The sequence below is a fragment of the Aythya fuligula genome, chromosome 6 (genome assembly GCF_009819795.1).
Source record: "Aythya fuligula isolate bAytFul2 chromosome 6, bAytFul2.pri, whole genome shotgun sequence".
Taxonomy (NCBI): Eukaryota; Metazoa; Chordata; class Aves; order Anseriformes; family Anatidae; genus Aythya; species Aythya fuligula.
Window position 1 is genome coordinate 6,626,058 of NC_045564.1, and position 19,635 is coordinate 6,645,692.

Below are 19,635 nucleotides of genomic sequence, written 5' to 3' on the forward strand. Positions count from 1 at the left end.
AACCTGTTTGGGTCTTCTTTTGTGTTCCTTTTTTGTTTGTTTGGGTTCCTCTTATTTTTTTTCCAAGACAAAGCAACAGTTCTTAACTACCTTTCTGTGTAATCCTGTGTGTACATTCACATGTTCGTGGTGCAAGGATTAAATGCCAGCTACAGGCATGACTGGTATGGATGCTGGGCCAGCAGCTGGAGTCAGACTGGGGATGTAGGTACCCCTGAGCTGGTAGTGCCAGCAGCTGGAGAGCAAGAGAGTGAGGGTCTTAATGTCAGTAGCTGGAGGGACCACAGCTCGTGGGAGCATCTCTACAGGTCCTGTAGGTGGTATGTCCAGATTGCCAGCTTCTGTGGGCACCGGGGCAGCAGTGGGAACCAGGCTGAGGACCAGATGAGTGAAGCAAGTGAGGGGCTTGGCACCAGTGGCTAGAGTGGGGCTGTGGGTCACAACCCCATGGGCTTGACCCCAGGTAACAGAGCCCGAGTATTTGTCTTCTCCAAACCTGGATATTTGGGATGGGTAATTCCCTAACACACATCCAACTCGGCAAGCTGGTGAGTAGGAGACCCCGGGTCTGGGTAGGGATATCAGAAGGGTGGAGGGGCTGTGCTGGTGGGGTGGTACACAAGTGTGGAGTGCACGTGAGATGAGCTTGTGGGTGCGTGTGTGCTGCTCAGTCTGGGGCAGGGCTTTCATGAGTGAGCTTCACAAGCCAGCGAGGAGGGAGAGAGCTTGGCTGCCTGTACTGAAGTCTCTTGAGTCCTACAGAGGTGCACTTGAAGGCAGCGTCTTGTCTGCAGCAGTCTCCGTGGCTGTGTTGGTGTCTTGTGTATACGTGCATGTCCTTGGCATACAAGTTTAGCTTCGCTACTGACTGAAACCTGCAAATAGGAAAGCAGTAGCCTTGTCCGTTGGCCTGGGATGGATGCCCTGGGTCTCTGGGCGCTGGTGGCCCAGAGGTGGTCCTGGAGGCAGGAGGAAACCCTGGGCCCAGGAGTGGCTGGAGGAGGCAGCTGCTTATCCATTCTGCATCTGTAAAGAGATTGTGATTCTGATCTCTGCCTTTCTCCTACCGTCTCGTGCATTTATATTATCCAGAACTTAATTGGAAACTGTTCCAAGGCACAAGCTTGACACAGCCATGATAGAAATAGTTTTTCCTGAGCATAATTGTGTGAAGAACAAATTAAGGTGGTCTGCTTTTTCTTCTGCTTATTCTTGCTTCTGACCTACTCTGTCTATTTCCACTGATAGCCCTTTTTTTTTCATATAGCTGTAGCTGTTCCCCTTCCTTGCTGTCTCTGTTGATGTGATGCTCTTCTCTGGGAAGGGTCGGAGACGAGAGAGAGCAAGTGGGACATACCTGGTAGGCTCTTGGAAAAATGCAGAGCCAGATGCAGGGACACCTCATGCATGTGCTGAAGCTGGGATGATCGTGGAGCCAAAAGCAGCTCTAAAATGGAGGATGGATTGCACAGACAGGCTTGAAAGCACTTGTGCAAACGTGGGTTGTGTTCAGCCCGGTTCTCTGCTCCCCAGTACAGTGTGCTGTGATATAGGTGCAGCTAATGTGTGCTAGTTCTACTCTATATCCACAAACCATCTACCTGCATTTCCTATGCTTCACGAAATTAGGCAAGTCGATTTTTGCTGCTGCGCTGTGCCCTGGAGTGCAGGCAGGTGTCATAGCAACTGCCCGGCACTCGTTCTGGCTTCCAGCACATCTCATCTGCAGAGCAGCTCTAGTGGGAAGGGCTGTTTGGCAATATATAATGCAGAGGTCTTTCAGAGGACGTTTTTGTCAAACTTAGCGTGCAATATTGACCTTCGCCTCCTGTTTTTTATTGTTTTGTGATTGCATCTTTTTTGTTTAAACAAAAGCCATATATACAATATTAGGAACTAAGGAAAGCAGGGGGCTGATCTGAAGTCCTCTTTTTGTGGCACCACTGGAGTGCTAGTACTTGGGTGCCATCAAATGCTGACTGCAAATCTGAGAGCCTCCACTGCAAAAGTTCAGTATAGGTATTTAAAATCTTCCGGGCTATGAAGTTCCTTCTCTTAAACTCGCAATTCCCAAGCTGCAAGCTGGTTTGCTTACTTACATGGGTAACAGTTTGTGTGTCCCTTGCGGTGGGGCTGGGGGCATGGTCTGCAAAACAAGGTGAGAATAAAATTGGCCTCTAGATGCTATCAAAGTAATATAAACCACACTTGGTGCCTCTTGGGTTTAGTGCTGGTCACAGCCTAGGGAGACTGGAGAATCTGCACCTTTGTGACTGCTGGTTTTTAAAAGAGTGACAGCTGCTGATTTGCTCTCCGATTTGTTTTTCATCAGTGTGTAAAAAGTTCTGTAGCCTCAAATCCCAGTACAAGTGGAGGTGTTCAGTTGTCTCTTTGGCAGTGTTGGAGAGCAGTGCTCTGAGCTCAGTGGCAGCTTTGTCCAGACCTGCAGGCGGCACCAAGGTTGCTGTTCATATTGAGATACTGAGCTGATACAGAGATGTTCCAGCTGCAGTACAGTGGTTTCAGCTTGGTGCGCCAGTTTAGCCCTGATAAGTATTTGTCACATTAGGCTTGACAACATTCCTTTTTTTTTTATATATATATAAGATGTACACTTGACTCTACCTGTTGTCACAGGAAGCCATTAACAATTACTGAGTTACAAACAGCTTACTTGGAGAAGGCCTTTTTTGGCTCTTGCATCAGTTAGATGAATTGATACCTCCTGCGTGTGTTTGTCTTAGTTACAGCTGCAAATTAACCCAGCTCTGCAGCTGGCCACCTTGAGCCCTCCCTGCTGCCGAAGTGGCTGAGGTGAGCTGGGTTGTTCCTTCCCAGCTTGCCTGACGCTGGCTGTGTCTGGGGCTGCCCAAGCTTGACTTGCTAACGCTGGTGTGACAGCACGAGGAGCTGGCTGTGCACAGGGAAGGATAAAGGTAACCCTGTAGTTCAAAGTGGTGCTTTTCTCCTGTAGAGTCTTCTGAGGATGTAACAGAAAGCCAGGCAGGTGTACTGAGATTTGTCTTCCTGCTTTTTGAGCAGTGGTTGGTGCTGCAGGATGTGGAGGTGGCACGCAGTGGCCTTGTGTGTGCCCCAGGCCTGCTCCTCTTTGGGCTGAGGAGAGGACTTTTGGGTTCTGCTTACCCCTGAGTGGCTGGCCTGGACTGACCACCCAGTGCCTCTGGTGTCCCTGTCAGTCAGCATCTCTAGCAGTCTGTGAGTAAGCTGCAGGGCTCCTTCTGCTCTTGGGTCTGCTTCTGTGTAGCAGAGGATGGGAATAGTAAGCTCACAGTTAGAGTAGCAAGTAGGAAGGTGGTGTAAGTGGCTGCTACTAGAACGCAGAACAAGGAGAGATGCCAACCTTGCACCTGTTGAGGCCTTAACAAAATCAGCGGATTTCTTTTTCTTTAATTGCAAATATCATTAAAACTTTCTTTGTCATACTGTTTTTTTGAAAGGGTGATTGTCACTGCCTTATAATTACTGAACCTCAGACTAAAATTAAATTTCAGATTTGTTGCTTGCTGAAATTATGCTATATTCAATAACTTTATAATATATTATGGGACTGGAAAAAGCAATTCTTTAAAAACACATTTATCATTCCTAATGCATTGTTTCACTTCTGACTGTCAGGGGGCATTCTGTAAGGGATTAAAACTCAAATTCACTTTCTAGATATAAAAGCTTTCTATGCAAGTCCTAGATGCATTGAGGGGATTGGAGATAAGGGAAACTTTTTTAATACATATCTTGCATGTAGAAGTAATTTGTTTTAACCAACTTTTCTCTGCAGTTAGTTCTTAAAAGATTTTAGAAATCAAGATCGTTTCCTTGTCCTCCCCTATTTCTGACCTAACTTCAGGGGGGAAAAAAAAGAAAAACTTTTGTGTTTGAGTGAGCTAATCCTGAAACTAAAGAGGCCTTATTTCTGCTCACCAGCAGAAAAAATTACTGCTAGCCAAACAAAAGGAAACAAGCACACACAAAAAGAAAAAAAATGTTTAAAACTTCTTGGTTGTAAACATATGCTTTAGGCTTTATTTAACAGATTATCTCCCAAAAAACTGTTCTAATATTGCTTTTGTGCAAGAGGAGGGTTTTAGCAAAGTGTAGGCCCTGTGGGGTCCTGTTGTCCATGAGTGGAGAGCAGGGCCAGCTGCAGTCACTGCAGGGAAGCACTGGCTTGGGCACCCAGAAACTCCTCCTGTTTGAGTAAATGCAGGCTATCCAAGCAGTGGCACTGGGTTTTCAGCAAATGTGTTCCACTACGTACCTGCATGTATAATCACAGAATCAAGTTGGAAGGGACTCATAAGGATCATCGAGTCCAACTCCTGGCACCACACAGGTCTACCCAAAAATTCAGACCATGTGCCTAAGTGCACAGCCCAAACGCTTCTTAAATTCCAACAGGCTCAGTGCAGTGACTGCTTCCCTGGGGAGCCTGTTCCAGTGTGCGACCACCCTCTCGGTGAAGAACCTCTTCCTGACATCCAGTCTGACCCTCCCCTGCTGCAGCTTGACACCACTCCTGCAGGTCCTATCGCTGGTCACTAAAGAGAATAGATCAGATCAGCACCTGCCCCTGCACTACCCCTTGTGAGGAAGTTGTAGAGTGCAGTGAGGTCTCCCCTCAGCCTCCTCTTCTCCAGGCTGAACAGGCCCAGTGCCCCCAGCCGCTCCTCATACGTCTTCCCCTCTAGGCCCTTCACCATCTTTGTTGCCTTCCTCTGGACACTCTCCAACAGTTTCACATCCTTTTTGTACTCTGGTGCCCAGCACTGCACACAGTGCTCGAGGTGAGGCCGCACCAGCGCAGAGCAGAGTGGGACAGTCCCTTCCTTTAACTGACTAGTGATGCCGTGCTTGATGCACCCCAGGATGCAGTTGGCCCTCCTGGCTGCCAGGGCACACTGCTGGCTCATATTCAGCTTGCTGTCAGCCACAGCCCCCAGATCCCTCTCTGCGGGGCTGCTCTCCAGCGCCTTGTCACCCAGTCTGTACATATAGCCAGGGTTGCCCTGTCCCAGGTGCAGGACCCGGCACTTGCTCTTGTTAAACTTTGTGTGGTTGCTGATTGCCCAGGTCTCTCTGCAAGGCCTGTCCACCCTCAGCCGAGTCTACAGCTCCTCCAGGTTTGGTGTCATTGGCAAATTTGCTCAGAACACCTTCTAGTCCTACATCCAAATCCTTTATAAAAAACAACTAAAGAGGAATGGCCCTAAAATGGAGCCTTGAGGGACCCCACTGGTGACCATCCGCCAGCCAGATGTGGCCCCATTTACCACAACCCTTTGAGCCCTGCCCGTCAGCCAATTGCTCACCCATCGTGTGGTGTTTTTGTTTAGCTGTATGCTGGACATCTTGTCCAGTAGGATCCTATGGGAAACTGTCAAAAGCAGTACTGAAATCCAAAAAGATCACATCAGCTGGTTTCCCTTGATCGACTAGATGGGTGACCTTATCATAAAAGGAAATCAAGTTAGTCAGACAGGGCCTACCCTTCATGAACCCATGTTGGCTGGCACCAATGACTGCATTGTCCCCCCAGGTGCTCTTCAGAAACTTCAAGGATCAACTTCTCCATAATTTTACCAGGCACTGATGTGAGACCGACAGGCCTGTAATTGCTAGGGTCTTCTTTCTTGCCCTTCTTGAAAATTGGCACAACACTTACCAGCTTCCAGTCTCCTGGGGCCTCTCCAGATTCCCAAGACCATTGAAAAATAATTGAGAGGTCCCGTGATGATGCCAGCCAGCTCTCTGAGCACCCTGGGATGAATCCCATCTGGAAACATGGACTTGCATGGATCCAGGCAGAGCAGTAAGTCCTGGAGGAACAAAATAAGTGGTGTTGATCAGCTCCTCTCCTGTTGCAGGCAGGAATGACCTCAGTGAGCTTTTTTCTTTAAGTGCCTGATATCAAGTGGGGTAATTGAAAGGCTGTCAGAGATGTGGCCTTGAGTTCTGGGAGCATCTCTCCTTACACTTGCTATTTTTTTTTTTTTTATTAATAAAAGCAATGGAATTTCACAAAATTCCATGAAAAAATAATTGATGAGGGTGGGCTGGTGTCGGTGCTCCATTTTGCTCTATCAGCTAGTCGTGGTGGCATGTTACCTGCTGCTATCCCGTGATGTGTAATAGAGCAATCTAACAGGAACACTGCCCGCAAGCCTGAGCTGGTTGTACATCAGTGTTAGTCAAACCTGGCCCACTGCTGGTTGGAAGCACGAGTAAATCTGCTGAGGCAGAGGAGGTGCTGAGTGCCACTGTTCCTCTCAGCTACATCCACATGGGAAAAAAGCCTGGACTGAGTGCTCCTCTCGCTGCCCGTCACTTGCAGGGTGTACGCCTTGCCTCCCTCTGGAGGCACACAGCTATCTCCCGTCCCGACAGCTCCTGGAGGGCTGCTGCCTTCCTGGACGAGAGGGAGGGACCCGGGGGTCTGAAACTTGCCTGAGGAGGAGGAGGAGGAGGAAGAAGAGGAGGAGGAGGAGGAGGAGGAGGGGGCAGCCGCGGGGAGAAGCCGGGTCCCGGGGCGGTCCCGGCCGGTGCCCCCCGCCCCTGCCCCCGCCCGGCGGCTGGCGGTGCCGGAGCTGTCCGCAGAGGGAGGTGCTGAAGGCAGGGAGGAAGCGGAGGGACGCGGACATCTTCGCTCCCCCAATTTCCTCCCTGCCTCCTGCAGCCATTTTGCACCAGCACAGCCAGAAGGAGGTGTAGGAGGGGAGTGTGTGTGTGTGTGTTGGGGGGGGGGATGGAGAGGATGAAGGGGAGGGGGTAAAGAGTTGCGGAGAGCGAAGAGGCGGCCGTGGGAGATCCCCCCCCGGTATGACTGCTGAGCCTGCCTCGCAGCAGCATCATGGTGAAAAGGAAAAGCTCCGAGGGCCAGGAGCAGGAGAGCGGCCGTGGCATCCCCCTGCCCATCCAGACCTTCCTGTGGAGGCAAACCAGGTGAGAGCAGCAAGCCCCGGGTGCGGAGGATACAGCTGCAACAGGGTGGGGGGGATACAGCTGGGGGGGGGGGGGGACGGGCAGGCCAGCTGCTGCCCAGTGGTGGGGAGGCAGCGGTGATCACAGCCGCAACGCGAAGATGAGAAACAAGCTGTTCATTTTGCACTCTCTGTAGAGCAATCTGTGTGTTTTGGGAGCAGGGGAAGGATTTGAGGCAGTTTAATCCGGTGGCGGTCGCAGGCAGCTTCTTGATTTGACTTTAAAACAGCGGCGTGCGTGTGTCTGTGCACCTCACCCCTCCTTGCTGCTCCCCGTCCACCCCCTTTAAGAGGACTTGTGGAGCTCGGGTACTAGGAGCAGCGTCCCTCGGTGCTGCATCGGACCTGCCGCTCTGCCTGCATCTTTATTTGCAGCCCTTCTGGAAGTGTAATCTATGCTTTATGCTTTGAGAGGTCAGCATGCAAACATACGTCAAAATCTCACCCTATTTCATTGGATTGGAGAGTAATGATGTGTGAGGGGCAGGCTGAATGTATGGTTGGGGCTTTATGTCCCTTGTGGATCCCGGCTGTCTCCTGACTTGCAAGAATGTCAAACTGAAAACACCGAAGGGTGTGTGGGGGGAGGGTGGAAGGTTTGAAGGTTGTGGCTCTAATTAAAAGCCTTAGTCACAAAAACCCTTTATCACACAGTTTCCACGTCCTCCAAGAAACAATATATAATAGTATGACCCAATTAATGTGTTCCCCCCACCCTTTTTTCCCCTTGGTGTAACAGATTCCGTTCTGGAGGGGAATGACAGCAGAGGGTGGTTGTTTTCTAGCTACAGAGAACAGGCCTGCATTTCATCAGAAGCCTTCCGCGTCAGCAGTAATGGAGGGAAATAATTAATACAAAACTGGCACGTGGATCCCTGGCTTAAAATATAGGCAGGGCAAAGTTCGGTAATATTTAACACTTGTTAAACAGAACATTGTGAAAACCTTTCAGTGTGGTAAAGTGGCTGAAAATTGTCTAATGTAAGATTTAATCTGCCCTCAAGGCATGTCCTGTTCCCCACGGTTAAACTGCCATTTGGCATTTTAGTGTGGGTACTGTCTTCTAGAAGAGGTAGTGGAACTTTGGCAGATGTCATCAACAGGTATCTGGGCACTCTTCTGCCTTCCTTTATGCTGAGCTTCTCAGCCTTTTGCCAACCTTTGACATGAGAATAATCCTAAAAATAACTAAGCAGAGTTCAAACTTGAAGTATTGTCTTTCTAATATCTTTTTTTTTTTTTTTCCCCCTCCTTCAGTGCATTTCTAAGACCTAAACTGGGGAAACAATATGAAGCTTCCTGTGTGGTATGTACCCATTTCTCTTTTTCAACTCCTTATTAGTAACTAACATTTTATGCAATGTGATCTGCCCCTGGTGGCTGATCACCAAGCTTCTCAGCTCATCACAGAAGTGGATTTAGTCCATTCAGCCTAATTTTGTACTTTTATCACATGAAGGATTTGAAACCTTTTCCCATCTAGAGAATTTAGATATTGTGCATATCTCTAGGCACAACAAAAAATTATTGCTTTTGGTATTAGTAATTGGACCAACACAGTAAAGAATGGTGCAGACAGACTGAGCTGAGACAAACTGGGTCTAAACTTGCAGTTCATCACGCGTGCATGTGCTCAGATGAGATTGATGTCATTTTGGCTTGTGGTTATTGGATTTTTTTCAGAGTTACAACACTGAAAATCTAAACATTGTTAACAACATACTTTAACCAATACTTTCTACCATTGTGCAAAATGAAAATGCCTCCTCCATTGGAAAAGAGGGGACGGTATTTTAGCAGCATAATTGAAGGGACTATTATGCAGATGCTGATAACTGTTATTTGTAAATGTATTTAGTATTAAACCTCAATCTAGTGTGTAGAGGGAGAAAAGGAAGACAAGCAGCAAGTTCAGATAGGATGGTTATCTAGGGAACAGCAGATAACTTGAGCTGTTGCTGATCTTTGGATGACTTAAAGTACATTAAGCAGTTGCAGCCAAACCTGACAGACTGGAAAAATGTGGTCTGGACATGTACCTTAATAGTTTAAAGTACTTAGGTCTCGCTGCAGCGGTTTTCTGACTTCCTTCTCACAAGATATTAAGCTGGAGAAGCCCTAGTTACTGCTGACTAATTTTCCTCTAAGAAATACATGAATTTTTCAGGATTATTCCTAGATACCAAATACTGGCAGAGGACTGTTGTCTTAGTGTGTCGGTGGGTGAAATGCATGGCGGTTCTGGTACTTGGAGCTCAAAGCATCACCTCCGGTTTATACCACTGACAGCTCAGAGGATATAGCATGGAGTTTGTTGCCTCACATCATGCAGGAGTCTCAGGAGTGTGCAGGAGCCATGGCTTGATGCACTGCTAATCTGAGGCTGTGGACCCACCTGTGAGCTTGTGTCTTCTGTTGCTGTTTGGTTGAGGGACAGAGCTTCCTTCTGCATTTGTGTGCCTTAGGCATAAGGAAGCTCTGTCCTTCTACCCACCTGTGTATGTGACTTCCTGGTGGTTCATGCTATGCTACTGGGAGCAGCCCTTCTCTGTCCCACAGATTGATTCTAAAGCCTGTGCCTTTCATGAGCAAATACCAGGATTTACTAAGTGTAAAAAGTTGCAGAACAGCATAGATCAAATGTTTCAGTCAAAGGAAAAGGAACTTTGGAAAAAGGCTCAGGAAGGAAGGGGCCTTTGGGCTCGGGGATGGTTCTCCAGTGGTCAGGGGTGCAGATAGTACCAGGGCAATCAAGCCATGCCTGCCTTAAAGACCAAGGGGCTTGCTTCCTTCCTTCAGCTAGTGCTGAGGAGTACCCAGCCTGGATTGTGCCCCAGAATTGTGCAGTTACATACTGAACACGCTGTAGTCCCAGCAAAATGCCTTGGTGCTGAAGAGTCACAGCTTGGGCGTGGATGAGCTTGGCATTTTTTTTTAAACCAGTTGCACCTCTGTGTCCCAAGGTCTGTGGTGCCATGCTTTATAGGAAGCCCCAACACCCCAAAGGGCAGGAGAGCTCAGTGTCTCAGGAGATGGGGAGAGTAAAGAAATGTGTTCACCATGAATGCACAGAGACTGCATCAGTCCACGGAAAAGAGATCTGGGATTACCAAAGGCATTTTAGAATTATGTATGGCTCTTGCAGATATAAATATGGGTTTTTTGTACAACTTTAACTAACTTCCATGAAGGTGCAGTCTGCTTCAGCTGTTCAGATAAAGGAGAGCTTGATTCTTCTCCAGTTCTTAACATAATCATGAAATAACGAGCAAAAGCTTCCAAAGGTGAGGTTTCGTTTTGAGGAAATGATGGGATGCAACCTGAGCTGTTGTATCTGCCACCTTCTTTTGCCCTTTGCTTTCCTATCCCTAGCAATCCACAGGAACGCCTGACCACGTCAACATCTTCCACATTATCTAGTAGGTCAGCAGGGTGCTGGCTAAGTGGGTGAGAGCTTGGCAGGTAGTTGGCTTATCTTCTGAAACATCAGTCTGCTTATCTAACACTGCTACATTGACTAGCCTGCCTAAGAATACTGTGCACCTGTTATACATGTACGATCCGTCCTTTTTAAGTTCTTTTGCCAGAATGGTTCTAGGCATGCTACAGGCCATTAACTGTCTGTCAGGACTGCACAGCGCTGTGTATTATTATTCTTGGCTCTAAACTTGCTGCACTAGGATTTGCTGCATATTGTGCATTGAGGAAGCAGATGCTGGAGGCCTAGATTCAGTCAGTACAGCATCTATTTTGTACGAGCAGATTGCTTTGGTTATTTGAGCTTTGCTGTACACTTTATAATTTTTAATACTCGAGTAAAATGTAGCCCTTTCATTGTTTCCTTACCCAAACAGTCTCACTGATTTTAGTTGGGCTATGATTATGGGCATAAAGATAAATACCCCCCATTGTCTTAAACTGTCTCAATGAACCCGTGTCTCGGTTTAGATTTAATGTTCTTCTCCTCCCTCTTCTGAAGCTCTTCTGCCCTGACTCAATCGAATTTCTAATGTGCCTGAATAAAAGCTGTAAATGACCTCAGTGGAATGTATGTGTTACACAAAGACAATGTGTTTTTTGGGGTGAGGGTAAGGGACTAAGGGATCGATTGTGATTTTTTTTCAGTGGTTTACAGTGGCCATGGAAGAACCCAGGTGCTTTCTGGAGGATCCAGCAAATTCAAAGTTAATGTTTTTTGTTTTGCAAATGTGGTTTTGTTGTTGTAAACAATGAAAGGATAGATATGGAATAACATGTAAAAAGAAAAGCCATTGGAAATGGTTGTAGAAGATTGAATCTTAGGACGCAGGAATTTTCTCTGAATAAAGTGTCTGGCATCTGTGCTTCATTGTCAGTTGTACTATGAGTATCTTTTTTGTTAATTAATTTTGTGATAGCCATGGATTCGTCAAAAACAGCACCTGACCCTTTCTTGTGCTCTGAGCTCCTAGATTGATGTTTTCGATCTTTGTAGGTACAGTTCTTACTTGGAGGACCTTCCCCAGACTGCCAATTCTGTCTGCCTGCATTTCAAGTTCTCTCCAGTCAGTCTGAAGTGACATTAGCACTGGTTCTCTGTTTCCTACCATGATGCAGTCTGAGCTTTGGGAGAAGAGGGCAGTAAGAGAAATTCTGTGCTAGACAGCTCTGTGCGAAGCACAGAAGTTCTAGAACAGTAGCTGTGAGAGTGTGAGAGGGTTATTTCATGCCAAATGTGTGCTTCGAGAGGTCAGATCTCAAGGTGTCTGGACAGAGATAATGCAGGAGCTGTTCTGTTCTGTAGGGCTTCTCTAGGCTTCTTCAGGCAGCTACCTGCTCCCTCTCCAACAGGAAGGGGGCACATGCTGACCCTGCTCACAAGGTATTTGACGGCCTCTTTGATTCTTGGTTGGAGAGGAGGGTAAAAGGAGAACAGTAGCAGTGGGAAGGCAGCCAGGCCAGGCTGACCGCTATTCCCTGTGAAAACAGATGGCATCGCCAGGCCAAAAGGAAGAATGCACATGGAGGGGGCCCTGAGGGAGCTGAACGCACGCACACAGCCCTGCTGAAAGGGGCTGCCCTTTCTCCAGCCAAGACATAGCACCGACTTTCCTCGCTGCCACCTTGGCTGATGTTCTTTATCCTCCTTTGACATAGGGGGTGTTGCTGTCAGGAACTAGCTTCTGTAAGTAGGTAACTTTGTTTTCTTAGCCAACTAGCAGCCCTGAGACTGTAGCCACAGACATAGCCGTGGCATTACAATATCCCTCTTCTGACTGACTTAGAGGGAGCTTGCTTTGGATGCTCTCATTTAACCTTCTCATTAAAGCATGTAACTCTTCACAGCTGTAGCAGCACCTGCTAAGTTTTTTTGTGTGTGAAAGTTAGGTCTTAATGTCAGTGTATTCTTTAGCACGCCCTAAAAACTAGGGAAGAGCCATTCCAGAGCAACAAGGAGGTGCTGCAGGAGCAAATGCTAACCTGGAGCCTTGCATCTTGAATGTGTGGTATAGGCAGAAGCTGCTGTGAGCTGGACCTTTATGAAGAACTTGAGGCAAATCCCACGGGAGCACTTGTCCAAAGAGCCACATATTGCTGTTGGACTGCTTGTGGCTGGTGTTATCAGTGTGGGGAGTGATGCCAACCAGGTCCCACGCTGATAGTACGTACACGGTGGTAATTTTGTACCAGCCAGTGCCTCTAGCATACAGGGACGCTCAATAGTTTCTGTACAGGAAACTATTCCTTTGTGCTAGGAATGCTGTATGCTGCCAGAAAAATGTTATCTCAGATGCTTGGGATCACATATGCTGTTCCAGAAGTTAGTATTTCATTGGGCTGCAGAAAGATATTTAGCTTTATGCTCAGGCCGGGAAGGAACAGGAGAATCTTGTGGCAAGCTATATACAAAAAGCTTCACATGGCTCAGAAGGCTAAAACGTTGAAGTGAATGTAAACCTAATTTGAAAGATGTAATTGCAGACTCCGTGACCTCCCCTGGAGCCTCTGAAGTAGGCCAGAGCATCCAGAAGGCAGTTGTTGCAGGACTTTCTCCCTGACACCATTGACATGCGTGCAAATAAGACCTTGAATGGATGGTCAGGGCACAGCAATGTGTCTTCTATCCCATTTCAGAACAGTGTTGCTGTTTCCAGTGACTTCTGTTTTCCTCCTCCTGCTGTATAAACCAAATAGTTTTGTCACAGTGCTGAAGCGTGAAGCCTGGCTCAGTTCTGATTCTGGTGCTTGGCAGGCCATCCAGGGAGCTAATTTAGCTCCCTAGCCTGGTAGAAACTAAGAACTTCTGTGCTGAGCTTCATTTTGGCCTGTGGAGAGGCTTGACTTGGCTGTGAGCCCCACAGCTGATGCAACAGCAGAGGTGAGGGTGAGTGGCTGAAGCAACAGATGGGGAATGAAGGGTGGCACCCTGACCCCTTTGGGCAAAAGTCAAAACAAGTTTTGCAGTGGCCCTTCCAGGCTCTGTGTTGTTTGTGACCACTTGTTATCCCTGCACCTCTTATCTTGCTTCCAGGGACACTGTGCTACTTCATTCCCCCTTCTGTTAGGTAACCCTGGCTGGGATAGTTATTCTGGACCTCTGTTGCCTTTGTCCTAATGCTTCTGTGGGTGCTTCTGTGGTTTAATGACTTTGTAGTTCCAGATTTGGACAGAACATTCAGACCATAAAACGAGCACCAGGCTCCCTGCCTTGAAGGGGCTGGGGTTCCTCTGCTGTGACTGCTTGTGTTCCTGCGTGGGTAGGATGAATGGCAGGGGGCTGGTTCCCTTTGTAGGGCTAGTGACACCCAACAGATCTCTTACAGGGAGAGTGATTTGAGTCTTACTTTCTGTGATAGCCATGTTACCTCGTCCTGCTGCTAAGAATACAAGTTACTGACAACCTAATCCATGGCACTTTTTTTTTTTTTTTTTTTTTTTTGACTGATCCCTCGGAAGCCAGCTCTTTTGTCCACATACTATAACTGATGCCTTCTGATTTCTGCTGTTGCTCCATAATGAGAGTTGGTTGACTTTTCTGACCAGAACCTGGGGGTTTCTAGTAAGTGGGCAACTTTCCACAGAGTTACATTTGTTGGCAGCTCATTTCAAGTCAGTATTTTTTCAGATTTGATTTGTGTGACTACAGGTGTAGTCCTCTGCAAGCGTACTCAGTACCAAATACTCCGGAGCAGAGCCAGCTGTTACGAGGGTGCTGTCACCCCATGGTGACTGGGTGTGCACTGGCTCATCCTGCCTCTCAGCAGAGGGGCTCACGTTTGTCCCCACCAGGGGACGTGGCCACAACCTGAGCGGGGAGAGTGCACGTTACCGCTGGTTGTCATGGTGTGCACTGGAGTCTGGTCATTTAGGAGAGCTGGTTTGAGACTGCTGCCCTTCCAGCTTTCCTTTTTTGTAATTAAGTCTGTCCCTATCAATACCACGTTTATTATGGGAAAAATTGTTATGACTAGTGTCAAAGGATAAGCTTTACGAATCTGGAGTGAGGGCTTTTGAAGCATCCATTAGGTCATGAATGCCAACAGTTACTTGAGTGCCTGGAGCCTGATGAAATTTGTGGAAACAGCTTGTGAACAAATAGGTAGCCAGGAGGCTAAGCTGGTCTGTGGAAGGACGTGCATTACCAGTAACGTACATGTATTTCTTAGCATTAGGAACTTCAGTGAAGGAGTATAACTGCTTTTGTGACCCGTAATGAGGTCTTTGTATCTGGTCAGAGTAAGAGCGTATTGAAATAGTTAGAGCAACTAGTAATAAAGAACTTCCTTGGGGTTTCAAGGGCAGATAGTCTTATTTTGTGTTGTTTGAGGTGGAAATAATGAACTTGCTGCAGCTATCAGATCTTTTAAGTGTTCATAAAACCACTGCATCATGGCTCACTGCAAAAAATTGTATACTGAGTATTTTTTGTGGCAGGGTGTGAAAACATTTCCTAAGGCACATATACCTTTAATGGGTTGCCCTTTATGTTACACTAAACTGAAAGAGCATGTGTGTGTGTGAAAGAGAAGTATATCCAGCTCTCAGCTCCACACATGCAGGCTTCATTAGCTCCTGGGACTTCCAACAGGATTACTGGCATGCCAGCTTAATACCCAGTGCAACTGTAAATCTGGCTTGATGCCAGGACTTACTTATATATATATGTGATATTTACTTTAACTCTTTCTTATTGTTATGCTACATTGAGTTTTGTATTATACATTTTATTATTGTATTATATTAAGTGGCTCATTTGTTCCCTAACTGTGTCCATGTGTCCGAGCTTTAGCTACAGTCCATATCCTACAGGAAGAATATTCTAAGGTATTATTTAGTTGTATAATGATTACAATTTTTTAAACCAGAATGGTTTATGTCCTAGAATGTCTGTGCAGAAATAGATGTAAAAAGTCTTTTTTTTCCTCTTTTCTTACAGTCTTTTGAACGAGTTTTAGTAGAGAACAAGCTGCATGGCCTTTCTCCAGCTCTCTCTGAAGCCATCCAGAGCATTTCTCGCTGGGAACTTGTCCAGGCTGCGCTCCCACATGTGCTGCACTGCACTGCCACATTGCTCTCCAACCGAAACAAGCTAGGTTAGTGCTCATGCATTTGTTTTTCCATTACTGAAGTTATCAGTCTGAACAGAAGACTGATGCTCAGCATGCCACAAAACATGCTTTAAACCCTAGAAGTAGGATTCTAACGAGGAATCCTAGTATATTCTGCGGGTTACACATTTCATGTTCTGTTCTCATTTGTAGCAGGGTTACCTGGGAGGGTTTCCTCAGTGAAGTCAGTGGTGTGCTAACTTTAGAAATCACGAGCTGAAGAGTCAAAGTAGTTCAATGACATTTTGATAGTTAATTTCCAGATACCCTAGATCTAGCTTTAGCAGGAGCGTCACAGTACTTACTTGCATTTTTTCTTATCTGATGGAGTCAAACAGATGAGGCTTTCAAGCTGCCATCTTTTAGGACCACACCGTGTCCTAAAAAATTCAGTGGCTCTGCCACTGACTTTTCAGGGACTGAATTGCAAATGCTGTGAAATAAATGGAGGCTTGTGAATTAGGAGTTTTCAAATAGAACAGAATGTTGAGACTGTTAACGCAGAACTTTAATTTTCAAGCTCCCATTAGGAGGGAGGTTGGATGCCCAGAATTCCTCTGAAATTCTCAACAGTACCATTAGTGGAAAGCCTGTGAGATACTGTGACGTGTTTTTCCCATCCAGGACATCAGGATAAACTTGGTGTAGCCGAAACAAAACTGCTTCACACTCTTCACTGGATGCTGCTGGAGGCCCCTCAGGACTGCAGCAATGATCGTTTTGGAGGAGACAGAGGTTCTAGCTGGGGAGGGAGTGGTAGCGCCTTTATCCACCAGGCTGAAAACCAGGGATCGCCAGGACATCCCCGGCCCAGCGCCACGAATGATGAGGAGGAGAATAACAGAAGGAAGTTCTTCCAGAACTCCATGGCCACAGTGGAGCTCTTCGTGTTCCTCTTTGCTCCTCTTGTTCACAGGATTAAAGTAAGTAGAACATCAGTGGGGTATTGTGTAGAGATACCTCTGAGCACGGAAACAGTGATTCAGCCTTTCCAGTGACGTGAACAATCACTGTAGAATCAGGCAGGTAGAAAGGCACATAAATCTGAAGTGAGGCATTTCCAGGCCCTAGGAATATCAAAGATCTGAGGCCCATGTGGAATATTTGGGAGCCTGGAACCTGCGGAAAGGATTGCAAGCTTTAGCTTGCTCCAGTGTCTCTCACTCATTGCTCCTAAGGACCATGCTAGCTTTTCAGGAATTCCACCATGGGGCTGCTGCTGAGGCTTGCTGTTGTCATTACTAATCATCTTGATGCTGATTACCAAGATTGCTTTATAGTGGTATAAGCATGAAGTGGCAGAGGCAATTAAGCATTCCTTTGTTCTGAACTTGGAAGCAGGCTGCAGGCTCCCTGTCTGCCAGGGTCCCTCGGCTGGTTTTATGCTGAGTGCATCAGCTTTGCAGAGCTGTGTAATGAGGAGTCATTTTCTGCATGCTCTGACTCCTCTTGTCTTTATGCTCTCTAGAGAGCTGCTGTTTAGAGTTTACACTTCCAGGTAGGCTTCAAATGACAAACTGGCTCTGGAGAGCAGGTGGTCAGAAAAGGTCTGTAAAGTCTTGAAGAACTGGAGTCTGTTGTGTGTTCTAACACCGCCTGGTGTGCTACAGCAGTTGAAGAAGATAAGGAAGTAGAGGAGAGAAAGGTTAATCATTCTGTTAAGGCAGGTGAAAGTGGGTCTGCAGAGCAAACTTCCTTCCCTACTTCTGTTACCAAGCGTCTGTACAGCTCAATTTATGTAACCCAAATTCTTCTTAGTCATTTACTAGTTCTCCATTTTCTCTGTGAGCTATGGAGACATGGAAGAAAGAAACACTGAGTTCTTTCCAGTGCTACATGCACCACTGTGGGCTATCATTTGAAACAAATGAAATGAAGCTGGAGGTAGACCCTGGCTATTTGAAACAGGGTTTCCAAATTTTCTGTAATCATCTTTTTCAGATTTATTTCCCATTTACAAGATGGGATTAATAACATTATCTCAGGTTCACCTTGAAAAACAAATCTAGGAAATATCCATGAATCTCTGAGATACTGTAGTGATGAACACTTGAAAAGCCCATGAAAACAAGCATTTCTGTCATCAAAGCAAAGCTCAAAAAGGATAAGGTAAATGAGGCATATAACTGGCTTTCTAAGTCAGCATCGCCACCCCTGTGTTTCACAGAGGTAGGGGTCTCAGGGGAAGAATATGACCTACTAAAAGAAATAGTGGATATGTCAAGGAAGATGATACTTGTTTGCAAAGGAAGGCCTCTGTCATGGAATTTTAATGACTTCTGCCAGGATTTACATATTTTGCAATGTGTTCTTAAACAAGACTTTGTGGGCATGGGGTGGTATGCATGTAATCCTGTAATTTAACGACTCAAGTGTTCACATTTCCAAAAGCTGGCAGTGCAAACTAAAAATGTAGCACATTATTGCTTCCACTTTCTCATTACAGACAGTGAGGCAGATGAGGCTGTGTCAACAGAAGACAGTGGTGCAGCTGCAAGGATGCACTGAGATTGCTATTACCAGTGTTTCTGGGGCTCGAGGGGGACAGTGGGACTATGCTAACCCTAGGGACTCCTCATGTGGGTCTGACCTTTTTCGGGTACGGGCATACCCACACCTGCCAAGATTTACTTGTGTGCTAATTTACACAATTTCAGCTACTTGCACAATGTGAAAAGCAATGATGGTGCAAGTGCTAGCAGTGCTGATGTTTCTCCATGGACATATCTCAAGTAGTAACAGTGTTACTATTAATAAGAACATTATTTTATATTAATATTTCATACTGATTTGATGCATTTCATGTTGCCTCAATTTCTAACCAATACATTAATATTTAATATTATTCTTCTGGGGCATAAGATCAAGTCTCAGAAGTGTAAACGCTAAGGTTAAGATGAAATTGAAGACTAAATATGAAGTTATTTATAGTCAGAAGGGTCACCAATGCTCTTGACATAGGAATGACCTTTTCTCTTATGTCTTAAGGTCCTGAAAAAACAGATTTCATTAGTATGGAAGCTTCATTTTGGGAAAAGCTTTTTTGTATTGAGATTTCCCTATTGGTTTTTCATAGCTGTACTTGGAATGTATTGATGGCTGCTGAGTGGTGTCAGTGGCCACTGAGTTAGCATATACTGGCCACTGAATGGCGCTTAGTGTCACTTAATTCTTGTAAGATCTGTACATCAGGGAATGGACAATCCTTTTAGTCTGGAAACAATGTTCTTCCATGTGATACAACCTCTTTTTGTCTTTCTAGGAGTCTGACCTGACATTTCGGTTGGCTAGTGGCCTTGTTATTTGGCAGCCTATGTGGGAACACAGGCAGCCTGAAGTTTCTGCCTTCAACGCCCTCGTTAAACCGATCAGGAGCATCGTTACAGGTCTGTGACTTTGCTGTGCAGGTGGGAAACCTTTCCTTTTCTTGGCTGCTGCTGCCTTATGTTCTGTAGCCAGCATACTTGAGCAATATGTTAATACTGCAGGAACTAGTCAAGCCTTTGAGAGTAGTTTCAGGCTGTTTCTCTTCAGAAACAAGTAATATTTACATAATATTTAAATAGGAGATGAGAGAAGTCACAAATAGGAAATGAGAAACTTCAGTGGAGTTACCATTTTCTGTCAGCCTCATATCTCTGTTTCACAATATCTTCCTTAGTTGCTAAGAAGGGTAAAGGCAGTATCTAGCAGCAGTCCAACTCTGGGGAAGGTTTTTCCAGACTGGTACTGGACATATTAACAGTGAAGAGCACACAGTTATCAGTGTAGGTTCTCTTCCTATCTAAAATCCAAATTTCACCATGCTGTGTAATTAAATAAAGTAGTTTCAAGAGGCTTGCTCCGAGGCAGGCTTAGATTGCTGATGCACTTTTATATACTGTAAGGGGTTGTTCCTCATTTGTTCCTCAGCCATAATGAGACTGGAGTGGGGTCCTTAGGCTTCTAAACCTTTGTGTCAGACTTAGTTCTAAAAATCCTTTTTTACTATTGCATTTTTAGATAATAATTTTGCATAATTCCTACAAACTAGTCAATTGTAAGTGTGCTGG

At 46.1% G+C, this 19,635-nt stretch overlaps 1 protein-coding gene across 3 annotated transcripts in view; it reads left to right on the top strand.

Moving 5' to 3' along the window:
* The first annotated feature begins 6,742 nt into the window (after positions 1–6,742).
* UNC80 (unc-80 homolog, NALCN channel complex subunit) overlaps positions 6,743–19,635 on the top strand; it is a 126,209-nt gene continuing 113,316 nt past the window's right edge. For all 3 annotated transcript variants that reach the window (XM_032189640.1, XM_032189639.1, XM_032189641.1), the window contains exons 1-5: positions 6,743–6,957; positions 8,253–8,301; positions 15,412–15,568; positions 16,208–16,506; positions 18,846–18,969. In XM_032189640.1, coding sequence (XP_032045531.1) covers positions 6,866–6,957; positions 8,253–8,301; positions 15,412–15,568; positions 16,208–16,506; positions 18,846–18,969 — 721 coding nt within the window. In that variant the 5' untranslated portion in view covers positions 6,743–6,865. The remainder of the gene's footprint in view (positions 6,958–8,252; positions 8,302–15,411; positions 15,569–16,207; positions 16,507–18,845; positions 18,970–19,635) is intronic.